General features: G+C 24.0%; 1 protein-coding gene across 1 annotated transcript; it reads right to left on the reverse strand.

Annotated features, from left to right (window-relative positions):
* Positions 1 to 2,382: 2,382 nt before the first annotated feature.
* On the reverse strand, positions 2,383 to 13,115 carry LOC145843095 (uncharacterized). Its single transcript, XM_082950562.1, has 8 exons — positions 12,984 to 13,115; positions 11,553 to 11,696; positions 9,921 to 10,001; positions 9,337 to 9,450; positions 7,303 to 7,387; positions 6,517 to 6,615; positions 4,290 to 4,514; positions 2,383 to 3,515 (listed from the first exon to the last, which is right to left on the reverse strand). The coding sequence occupies exons 1-8, from the start codon at positions 13,107 to 13,109 to the stop codon at positions 3,004 to 3,006; spliced, it is 1,386 nt and encodes a 461-aa protein (XP_082806688.1). The 5' UTR covers positions 13,110 to 13,115; the 3' UTR covers positions 2,383 to 3,003.
* Between the last annotated feature and the right edge of the window lie 309 nt (positions 13,116 to 13,424).

Below are 13,424 nucleotides of genomic sequence, written 5' to 3' on the forward strand. Positions count from 1 at the left end.
AAATTGTGTCTTTTGAGGGTGTTTTTTAATGTGTTTACTCTGAATATCTTTTTAAAATACTGTTAAAAAAAACTATTGCTTATTTTAATTGGTTAGATCAGTCCGTACCTTGGCTGGGTTTCGACCAGAGTCGGATTTAGATAAATTTACAGCAAAGGTTTTAAAGGATCAACAGCCAAGGTTTATTTTGTTTTTTGTTAACTGTTTATAATCTAAACTTCTAACTCATAATCGTCGCTTCTACTGAAGAAATCAGTATTAATGTAAAAATTTAGAAATACATAAATTATTAAACAAATAAAATTTAAAAAATACGTAATTGTGTGGCTTTTATGCCAGTTTTATTCCAAGTCTCAATTTAACAAAAATGGAAAATTTCTCACTAATTTATTGTACGTTTCTATACTGCTAAGCTAATTGAGAAGTATCTGCAGCAAAGAAAACAAAAAGGTCTTTACTACTTCCACCTTGTGCCTTCCACCCTGCAGTTCATTTCTAGTCACGTGACGATGCAGTGACTGGTAAAAGATGATTGCAGTTGCAGCTATGCTTCAAAATCTTCATAAAAATACGTTACACCGCCACATATTTGGTGGATTTCAATCAACTTGCTGCGTTGAATATAGTTGATCTCTAATTTATTCGCAAGACGTTTCTGAAAGACTCTCAGCTATTTATATTTTTATAGATGTTCTTAATTTTTTTTAGATATTTGTTTACTAACGTCTCTTTTAGAGACTTCTTCCTCTTTGGAGCTGCTTTTTTTTTGTGAATATTTTTTTTAAAGCTCGGTTCGTACTAGCCGACCTAACCATTAATTTGTCATTTCTAAATGCTCCAACTTAATCTAAAATTAAAAATATTACACGCCAGTGGAAAATGCAATAACAGTAAATAAATAGTTCAATTGTAAAATTGATGATGTTTAAAATTAAATTCCAGTTTTTAAGTATGCAATAAAAGGTACTTTAAACTTTAAATTTTGAAAGCATATACTTATAAACTTAGTCAAGCTTTTTCCTATGACATTTTATCAAGACATAGTAAATAACTGTTTTCTTTAAGTAACTAAACCTCATTCATTTATTTTTTTAAACATAATGTAATTTTAGTACTAGTAAGTTATTCAAATTTACAAACTAACAAAATAAAAAATTTAAATGATTTAATCTGGAAAAAAAAAATATATAGAACTCAAAAATATTTATTTAAAAAAGTTTTTACAAAATTTTAGAGTAGTTTCAATAAAAGTGAAATAGAATAAAAAAAAATTAAAAACAATGTCAGCTACTAATTTTGCAACTTTTTTTCTCTATCATATTTTTTTCCTAAATATATAAAACTCTAAAGACTAAATTCTAAACATCGTTGGTTTTAAAACTTTCACAGTTTCTAAACTTGTAATATGATATATTTTATTTAAATTGTTATCCAAAAAGTGTTCGCTTAGTCTTACTAGTTGTCATTTAAGTTGTTTATAAAACTACTTTTTTGCTTTTGAAAAACTAGCTTTTAAAATTTAGAAACTTTTAATAGAAAAAATAGATATAAGTAGATTTGAACGACATATCTCACTTAACTATAGTTTAATCATAGATTAAAAAAAGCTCAAATGTATTTAAAACGAAGTTTTTAAAGCTATAATTTTCTTAAAATTTTTAAAACTGTATACTTTTTTATTACTTGCCTTTTCTATTCAAAATAAAGTTTTACAATTCATTTTAAAGTTTATACTTAAATGTTCTTATATGAAAAATGTTTATGGTAGAATAAAGTATATTACAAAAAAATACTGTAATCCCATTAAAAGTTAATATAAAGTTAAGCAAATCAATACAAAAAAACTTGTAATTTGTTATTGTAAAACAAAGAGCTAAAAATATATTATCAAACCTGTATTTCAAAGAATTTTAAAGGATAAACTCATTGTTTATATATATTATATTTAGTTACTAGCGTAAAAACAAAGGTTTTGCTTGTAAACTGATTTAAACTTAAACAAAGTTTGTTGTTTTAAATATTAAAGAAAATGTTAATAAAATATTCTAATCTATTTTTAGAAATCAGTTACAATTCGTAAAAAAAATTTAAGCGTAGCAATTAATATATTGTAAGTATCAAATTAAATTGTTGCTGATGCCTTTTAACTAACCTAAAACTTTGTTTTTTATTCAAAAAAAAAATTTAATCTATTAAAAAATAATCTAGTACTTAACGTTTATTTTCATTAAAAGTTTTTTAAATAAATTTGTATTCTATTTACCTTACAAATACAAGTTAAACACTTATACTTACACAATTACAAATAATAACATACAAATATCCAAAGTAACTTTTAAGTTTTATCATATTTAATATATAATCAAAGAATGTCTAGTGTATTATAAAATTAAATAAAAATGAAAAAGGATTTTATTAGAAACATATGAGTAAACAACCTTATTTATTAGATGTAAATACTGGTGTTTATATCTCAACCTTAAAGTATAAATACAAATAAATTATTAGAAAAAAGCTACCCCTGACAATCGCTAACAACTTTAGTTGTTTAAGGGACATAAAATGGACTTGTCGTCCAAAAACGAAAGTTTGACAAAAATCTAGGCTAGAGTTTTTTTGCGCTTGCAGTTTCACTAGAATACTAATTTAAGCAGTTTTAGAAATTGACTTGATATTTGCTTATCAACTTTTTACAAAATAAATTATAATCATTAAACTTTTACTAGTTATAAAAATAAATATTCTATTTAAATAAAAAAATCTAATTGACCATTAAAAATGAAAAAGATGAATTTACCCCTACTGCGAAGTTGAATTAAACTTAAAATAAAGAAGAAATTCAAAAGAAATTCTTCTTTTTAACCCTTACACGAAAATCTGTATATAGAATCTAAGTACACTTGGTTAAAAAAAACTGTAAACAACAAACTATTGCTTAAACTTATAATTGAAATGGTTGGAAGACAGTTTTTGCATAAAATAAAGTATTGCAGACTAAAACTTTCAAGTTTCGTTTTCGTCCGAGCTGAAACCTTTTATGTTGTAGTCTAGCAGGTCCAACGCAGCTTGCAGTTCAGTCATTTGGTTGCTCAAGCTTTCTTCTGCAGAAAGAGATTTACTTTTTTGGTTTGATTTCATTCCAGTTCCTAGTTTCATGTTTGAATTGTTTTCATTGAAATTTTGCTCGAAAGTGTCGTTAGAATCAACATCTTTTTCTAAACTTTCTGTTAATACTCCGCTGTCATTATTGACTTCTAGACCCTCTGCGTCCAGAATTTCATTCTCTACTTCCACCTCTTCCTCAACGAAGTGCTCCACCGAATCACAGTCCTCTTCTTCGGAAGACGACTCAGCCGAATCGTTTGTTTCTGAATCAAGTTGAGGTTTAAGAGCGCTGCTCGGTAGAGGCGGTGGAAGAGACTTTGAAGGTGAGGCGAAATTGTCTTCTTTTGAAGTTTCGTCATTACTTTGTTGATCTTCTGTATCGCCTTCACAGATAGGAATTACTTCATTTTCTAAAGACAAATTTATTTTCTTACTACATATTTAACTTTTTTAAATTTAGATTATTAATGAAGCTCTAGATCCTTGAAAATTATAAATAAATAGTTTATTTGTTTATAAACTAGTTTATCTAAGTTTGAAACATATAAATCTTAAAGACTATTTTATTAGAATATTTGGAAACTATATTAAATCTTATTATGGTTTATCTATTTACATGTTTAATTTAAAATTTATTACAACGTTTGATTTAATTTATTATTTCGCAATTTATGTTTAAACATTACAATATTTCAGATAAAAAGAAGTTTATTCATTGCAAAAAGCAAACTATGGTGTACTTTCTGCAGCTTGTGTAGAATAATTAAGTTTGTTTCTATCTTATGATTTAAAAAAAATCGTCAATTTTGCGGTTTTAAAAAATATCTTGACAATTATAGATTTTGATTACTACGCAAGTTGCTAAAACATCTCATTACAAACACTTTGTTTTTTGCTTATTTTTAATCATGAGAAAAAGTTAAATAAGTATATCTTTAAGTTTAGTAAACTCTCGATATACAAGTACCTATACAAAAAAACAAAATTATGTTATGTTAGTATAGTAATACTATTGTTTTTGAAACTTGTACTAGTTTTAGCTATTCTTAGCAGTTATTGTACATAAAACTAATTCATTTTTTCCATATAACTAAAAACTTTGCAACAACTTTTTCACAAGCTAACAAAATAGAAGAAAACGTCATTAATGAGCAACTTTATAAAAAACATCAAGCAACACATACCATCAAAATTTATTTTTTCCGTACTAGAAAACTTTGATTTATTTTCTATGGGTGGTGGCATTGGTGATTGTTTTTTGTAAGGCGAATTACTGTTGTTGTTTTTTGGTGAATTGTCGATTTTCATAATTTCACTTCCCGGCCTGGGCAAAATAAGTTTGATGCTGGCGCCTTGAGAAGGCGGCCTCAGTGCCACTTTCGGAACGTGGCCGCGTTTTTTTCTTCTAGCTGTGATAGTAGGGGTATAAGTTAACAATTAACGAATAATTTAAAACGATTGATTTAACAATCTAAGGTTTAAACTGTTTAACAATTTAAAATATTCAACAAAATTTTTAAAGTAATTTGAGAAAAAATCTTTTGAATAAACATTAAAACTTAAGTCATCAATTGTGAAAAGTTTTCAAACAAAAAAACAACGTTTCATTTTAATTTGATATATTTTCAACTGAGTTGTTAACATACATACAAACTAAAAACTTAAAGTTGTAAAATCAGGATCAAGTCTATAAACACGTCTGCATTTTTAGCGGAAGACTAAATAAAATAAAAATTAACTTTTTTATTTTTTACCTTTTCCTATTGCAAAAGCTAAAGATGTTTGTAATGTTAAAAAATAATAATTAAGGAAAAAGGTTGTAACTAGATTATGTTTATAGACAGATAAGTTATTGTTGTTTCCTAACAAGTTTTCGATACAATTAATTACATGTAAATAAACTATAGTTTACATTACATACATCATTATTTGTCATACTTGTAATTTTCTGACTTTTATTTTTGCGAACTTGTTTATTTCATATTATTAGAATATTTATATTATATTTTATTATATATATATTATAAACTTTGTTATACTTTTGAAAACTTTATTACATATTTGTTTTTAAAGAACTCTAAAAGTTTTAAAAAGCTGTAGGCTTCAAATAAAGTTGTTAATTCATTTTCAAATCTAAAACTATTATTTTAAACATTTAATAATCCCAAAGACTAACATTCATTCTCAATTAATTGTTGTAAAATATTAAAATTAAACTCATTTAATGTCCAAGTTATTATTTTTATTTTAGTATGTTTTTAATATAAATACTTTTTAATTAAATAAAGTAAAAGTTTACAAATTAAAATTCTACACTTGTAATTACAATTAAATAAAATCAGCTATGATCGAAACTAAAATTTTACTCCGAATTTTCAAACAAAATGTATATTTTATATAATTGTATATATCAAATTTTTCTGCCCAAAAAAAATTACAAAGTTTTTGTTATTAAAACTTGTTTAACAAAAGTTTTAGATATAAAAAGCAAAGATGTTCTAGATACAGTTGAAAAAGTATGTGACTGTATTAAAATTTTTACGTTTATAGTTACCAAAAAATTAAATAAACAAAACCATATACTTTAAAAAATATTTGTTTGAACACGTGTTTCAAAATAAAATTGCTTTTGTTTTTATCTATTTTCTGGTACATTAATATATTGGTATATGTATCTTATGTACACTGATTATGGTTATGCTTATTTTACACTTATTTATATCAAATAGCTCTCAAGCTTTTGAAAACTATTTTAGAATAATAATACTCGTAAATATTTAACTGTTATGTATATATTTTAAAAAACTACTGTTACCATAATTTTATTTTGTAATTTTTTTGAAAATAAAAATTACTTCATAGATAATATAAATTAAGTTAAACTGTTTTAAAACAAAGTTTTTGTTGACCAATAATTTTTTTTGTGGAAATTAACAACTTTCTACAAACAATTTTTTTTAAATATCAAAATAAACATTTAAAAAAAAGTAATTTAGTCTAAAACTTGACATTAATGTTGTTTAAACTTTTCTGAAACACTTTTTTTTAAATTAAGTTGTATGAAGAGACAGATAGCCAATGTTTACTTTCATTATATAAAAGCTATACGTATTTACACAATCAAGTAAATAAATAACAGCTTGCCTATGTCATCTTTTTAATTACTCAAAGTAAAAGTTAAAATTTATCACTATTTAAAATTCCAAATTTTAAAAAATATAATCAAAAAAATATTGTTTTATGGTAGTAATTTAAAAAATTAAATTAAACATATTTTAAAACTACTGACTCTTAACCAAGAAATAAAACATTAAATAATCCCAAAGACTAACATTCATTCTCAATTAATTGTCGTAAAATATTAAAATTAAACTCATTTAATTCAAATATTTTATTACATATAATACATACCGTTTGGAGAATCAGTATCACTTAGCTCAGATTTTAGAATTTCATTGGATGTAGCTTTATACTGGCTATCTGCCCGCTTATTAGAAGGCGATAGATTTGCTGTGAAAAGGTGTATAGTTGCTTTTAATTTCTAAATTTTTGATAGTTTTGTCATTATCTTAATAAGTTTAACGAGTATGCAAGTGAAATATTATTTTAAGTATATAAATACATAACAAACTTATAGTTTTTCAAAACTGTATTTAGTTATTTATAAATCTTATTGCTAATAACTAATCATTTAAAAAGTTTTAAGACTTAGTTTATTTTTTCTTGGACTGTAGTATAGTATGTTCTAACAAAAGAAATCTATATATGGTAAAAATAAACTGTCTATGTTGTATATATATATCAACATTTTAGAAATTAAGTGTTATTGATAATGTTTGTATAAAGAAACTAAAGATCTCTTAGAAGCTTTTGATGTATACACTTAAGATAGATTGTTAGAAAAGTTGATCTCATTTTTAGTTTTTGTTCAATTATAATTTTTAAAAGTGTGTTTAACTAATTTGAACTACTTACTATACCTGTATTTCTACAACAGAAAACGTCATTAGTTATATCAAGTACTTTTAAGAATATACAAAAAAAAAACAGTTAGTATTTTATTTCGAAATATTTACAATTTAAGATTTAATATTTCGTAGTTGATGGTCATAAACGGTATAAGCACAAGTTAAAATACACCATAAATAAAGTATTTTACACAGTTGATAAATAAAGTTAAGCTATGAAACAACTTACAATTAGAAGTTGTTTGTATTTTCAAGTTTTCTAAAGGCTGATCAAACGTTGTTGTTTCTGTTTCAAACCCAGAAGGTCCAAGTTTCTAAAAACACCTTTTATTAAATTATGGCAAAGTATTTTTACGATAACTTATTTTTCAAAATTCTAAGTTTATCATTAGCTATTATATTTAAATTTATTAATACATAAGCTTTGGGAGTTTTTGTTATAAAAGTTTAAATTGTGCATTTAGTTCAGTTTTGTTCTAAATATTCGTCTATAGTATTTTTATAAGTATGGATTATTATAGATATAGAACTAAATTAGTTTTATTTTAATTGACCTATGTAGTTTTACTAGTTAATGATCTGAACTAGTCTAGCTTAAATTTCTCTAGTAATAATTTGTATCATAATTGAATGAACAATAACTTAGTATGTCAAGTTGTACAATATTGATAAATTAACAAAAGTCATACCGTTTTAAATATATTGATTTTCTTTTTGCTTACTATATCAATTTTTGAAAAAATTTAAAAAAACAACAGTTTAAAATACAACATAAGTTGTTTGGTTCAACACAGTAGTAAAGTATAAGTGAAAATAATAAGGAAGTAGTTGTATAGATTGCAATACATAGTATCGTATCATATATTAAATCACGTTGCTTTAATAATCAGTTTTGATTTCGAATAATTGTTTATATTAGATATAGTATATTATTAAATACTTTTTGTTTTAATTTTCTCCGTATAAGTTTAAATACTAACATTAAAACAACTTTATAAAAAATAATTCTAGAAAAATAGTGGTTGGTAAAATTGTTTTTGAACTGGAAGCCGTGATAACATAATCACTTATAGATAAAATACATTTCTTTACAATTTTAGTAGTAAGTGCGTAAGCAGAAATACTAAAAACAATAATTCTTTTTTTTGAAAACATACCTTGCTTAAAATTAAACTTTTTTTTGCATTGAAATATTGTTATTGATAAAAAATGACAAAAACATTCTAACGTCTTACATATCGCTTTTAAAGTAGAAATATGCGAAGAATTTATAAACAATGACTTTCTTTGTTTAGAAATTTGCGCTTCTATGAATTAAACAAACTTTTGAAGCTTCATTAGCAGCTGTTTTCATAAACTTATCAAAAGCATAATTTTTAAAATTTTAAAGCTGAATTTATCATAAGTTGGTAAAAAACGTGTATTTGAATCTCTGAAGATCTTGTAAAATTTAAATACACTTTTTTTATGAATGAGGAAGTTAGTTGTAAAATAGGGTTTAATTACTTTTCTAACTGGCAGAACTTCCTCAGAAAAAGTATTTTTTTGACCGAATTTGTTAGAAAATGTCTTTTGTGGATCGTTAAAGTTGTACTATAACAATACTTAAAAATTAGTTAAAACTAAATCATCATTTAACAAGTACTACTGTGTACTGAAAATCAAAATAAAATACATATGAGATCTAAATATAATGTCGAGCGCCACATATTTTTACTTGGTGAGCCTTAGGTTGCCTAAACCTTTTTAAGTGTTAGAAACAACTTTCTATAATACATAATTAATTAAATAAAATAAAAAAAGCAAGTTCTAAAAAATAAATACTATAAAATATTGAAATATATACTTTTTATGCAATTGCAACAGTTAAAAACTACACTAGAATATAATACTAAAACCAAAAAAACTATCAGAACGCTTTAAAATACAAATATTAATTCCTCATTTCTTAAACCTTCTTAAAAAAAGTAAACTATCAATTTTTTTGGATAGAATATATTATAAAACTAATTAATTTCCTTCTACATTGTTTGTTGATAATGCATTTACTTTTGAGATTTTTTTAAATATGAAAGTCAGTAAAGTAAATTTATCATTGTAAAGCAAGTTTTACACTTTTAAGTAATAACAAAAACTTTGACTTAAGTTTTATACAGTTTTGTTTTATTTTGTATTAATTGTTCAATAAAGATGCTGTATAAACTTATTTATGAAACAAATTATTCGGTATGATGTATTATTTCAAAAGTATACTTAATCTAACCAGCTTCTCTTTAAGATGAGCTCTCGACGGAGGCCTTCTACCCCCTCTTTTGTTGGCTCCCATTGGTTTAGGCCTTGTCTTCGTCACGTGTTCAAGTTTTTGAGCGGGAGGAACCTGTTTTGTACAGATACTTCAAGTTTAGTGATTTAGAAATGTGTCGTATAAATTTTTAAATCTGCTTTCAGTAAAACTTATCTTTTTAGATAATAAAAAAGATTCACCATACTTAGATACTCAATTTTTTTAAGTGGTATTATGGTATAACATACACTAGAATATTTTGTTTTATAACTATAAAATTGCAAAACGATCTAGAAATGAGGCTATATGCAGTATAAACCATTAAAAATTAGATGGAGAAGTACAAATAGTAATTACAAAACAAATTTCTATTAAGTGTATAACAGTTTATCACAAATAACATTAAAACAGTTTTTTTTTAAGCTTGTATGAGCTGAGCAACTATACATAACTCTCAAAACATAAAATCAATAAACAACAAGTGTATTACTTTTTTTTGTTCACGATGGAACTAAAACATTATTTCGAAACTAAAGTGATTTTAACTGTAAATAAAAAATTACCTCTTTTTCTCTCATAGCAGTTTTTATGGCATCCATCCATTTCTGCAAATCTTCACTGGTCTTTGCACTGAACTTCGCTTTCTGTTGATATAAATATTTTTTTTTTATTCAAACACTTTATAAAGTTCAAGTAATAATTTTAACTTTAATTTAATGGGGACTTAAAGGAAAATATATTGTTAAAAATTATTTGTAATTTATTGCAATGAAAACTTTATTAATTTTAGTTAAGTTTTGATACAATGATTATAAATATCATTTCGAAAGTTAGCATGATACAATGTGATGATTGAAATATCAAAAATTATAGAAGTAATTAATATTTTAGTTAATGTTTTGTTCCTAATCACAGTTCCTGCAGTAGTTTAGATTAAAAAAAAAACAATAAAAACATTTAATTTTGAAAGATAAAATGTAACTTGAGGAGGAAGAAAATCTTACGATAAAAACAACTGTTTTAATTGCAAATGTTTTTAAGCTGTCTTTTTAGATTACAATTCTAACTAGGAAAAAAAAGTTGTTGAAGTCAAAAATCGTCATAAACTAAACAAACTAGCATGAATCATTTTAGCATGTTAGAGACAAATATGTAACGAAAATTAAGTTAAATAAGCTATAGTCAACTTATCAAATGTTATAAGTTTTAAAATTCTTTTTAGGTTGATAAAAACCATAAATTACCAAATATAACATTATTATAGTTTTTCAACATTAAAAAAAAATAATTTTTATTAAAAGTTAACATTCAAAACTGTTTTTCAACAAAACACAGTTCAAAATTTGAATAATGTTTAAGTAACATTGATGCAAAAAACTATTTTTTATACACTCTTTTACTACTGATGTATGATAAAAATTTAATCTTTTTTACTAAAATGTTCTGAACAGAAAGTTTAACTATATAAAAAAAAAATGAAAAACATAATAATAGTTATAGTGTTTTTTAAATTTTCATAGTAAGAAAGCTTTGACCATATTGTGTTATAAAATCATATAACAACAAAATTAGTTATGGAACATGAAATAGGAAATGAATGAATATCTTATAGATTTATTTTAAACAACTAAATCAAGTTCTTATAAATTAAAAATCAAATAAATAAAGTCTAATCAAACTACTTATGATTTTCAATAAAGCGTATTTGAGTTTTAAAAAACGATTTTTAAAATTATTAAGCTTAAAGTACTACAAAATGAGATTTCGATTACTCCAGCTAAAATGTCGTTTAACTGGCAGCTTAAAAATTAATTTTCTTTTTTTATTGATTGCAAAGATTCAACGTTTAGTTCCGTTTTAGCATAAGTCTAATTAGAAATTTCTTTATTTTAGCTTTTGATGACAAAATTAACTTAGCATCAAATATATTACAATTTTTAGAGTAAAAATATTGAGGTAAAAAAGCATAAACAATTTTACTAACTTTGACAAAGTTTTTGAAACTAGTTAAAATAAATATAAAACTTGATTAACAATAATTTTACTTAATTTTAAACAAAAAAAGACAGCCTGGCTGTTGATTAAAAAAAAAACCATATATAAAAAAATGTTGTCGTTTATTTTGTATTTAAAAGTACACTAAAAAATAAAAACTATGTCATATTTTATAAATGATAATAAAAACAAAATCCGACCTTTAAATCTTTTTTAGGAGATTCTTCATTAGGTATGATCTCAAATTGGTTTTCTCTTTTCTTTGCTTTTTCTTTGACTTGTGTGGGTTCACAATACTTTTCAAGATTTATTGTTAAAGCCGGTGTTTCAGAATTGTCTTCAACCTGTTTAGATTTATTTGAAAAACTAAGCTTTTCGAATCCTAAAGTTTTTATTTACTTAATAAACTATTTTTAACTTATAAAAATAACGAAAAAAAGCTGTAGTTAACAAAAAAAGAACTACTGTTTTTTTTAATTAATAGTCATTTTTAATCAGTAATAAATTTTTAAATTATAAGATAAAGTCTTTTAAAACTTAGATTTTTCTGTTTTATTTCATTAAAACTACTAATAAATAAACATAAAGTTTTAGTTTTAATCAAAAGTTTGAATTGTTTTGTAAATAAAAAAGTACTCCTTATCATTGAAAAAAAAAACATTTATTCTAAAAAGTTGTGATAAAAATTTACTTATTGTAAATAACTTAAAAACCTTGGCTTTGTTTTTAACTTTATGACAAATCAATTTGCTTTTCAATAAACATTCAAACAGTTTAAGCAAAAAATTTCAAAGTAATTAATGAATCGTAACTAAAAATGTTACTCAGACCTGTTTATATGGTTGAACAATAACATTAACTATTTTTTAACGTTTTTGTATGACCTAATACGTTTGGATAATTGTTTTAATATAACTTTAGTATATATAACTTTTATTGTATAGGTATGAAACCATAATATTTTTTTTTTATTGATATGGTCTTTAATTATTAATTAAGTCTGTAATTAATTTTATCCAGCTAAAAAAGAGAATACGATAAGAAATATAAACTAGAATACTGGGATTTTGAAGGTATTTTGTAAAGTTTTACCCTAAATAATTCATAAGTTAAGCCCACTCGTAATCTTGCTATAAGTATAATTAATTAAATTTAAGTTTTTTCAATAACTTAAGTTGTTTAAACACTTTTTATGACAGTAAATACACTAAATAAGATTTAAAAAGTTATGTTAAAAATTCGTTTTATTATCAGCTTACAACCAACTGTATTCGATCTAAAAACATGTTTGTTTTTGAAACTAAATCATAAAAAATGCTAACAATCAAACTCAGAACTTTATATTTTTTTTTAGGAAAACATTTTAACTTATTAATATCAATTTGTCGAAAAATCATTGCAAATTGCAAGTCGTCATGGCTTAACAATTTTAATTTGAAAAAGGCAAAAAGACTTTTATGCAATACTGATCAAGCAACTGTACCTTGCAAGCAGTTCTTTATCATGATTTTCTCTTATAAGCAAATATTAAGTACACAAAATAACACCTTATAAATTATTTAAAATAATTACTATTAAATTAACATTTTCTTAATAATGTTTATTTTTCCAACAAATTCAATAAAACTTACGTGGTTTTCGTACAGCATGAGCACACCATGACTGATGGTGCACCACCTTTTTCTCCACCGTTTTTGCAGCCACCCCTTCCTTATGAGGTAGTCCACCCAACCCTCCTTGATTATTGGCTCGTCCATTAAATAAGCTTCGATGTTTAAAACTTGCTAACGTGGTTTCGTATTAATATATTTTATGTTTTTATTCTAAAATAATAAAGACCATTGCAAATTAAATCACGTATATAAGGTACAAATGGTGTTGAAACTTTACAGTTTTATCCGAACATTAATAGTAGAAGTTTTAAATAGCTTAAACAGGTGTTGTGAAAGCTGTTACTTTGAAGCTCATTAAATCTTAATTGACTATTTTTAGTTAATAAACACATACAAAATACCTAAAAATAAGCTTAAACTTCACGTTAATCTAAAGTTTCTTGTTACACGCACAAGCTG

Source organism: Thalia democratica, chromosome 1 (genome assembly GCF_965202585.1).
Source record: "Thalia democratica chromosome 1, ktThaDemo2.hap1.1, whole genome shotgun sequence".
Taxonomy (NCBI): Eukaryota; Metazoa; Chordata; class Thaliacea; order Salpida; family Salpidae; genus Thalia; species Thalia democratica.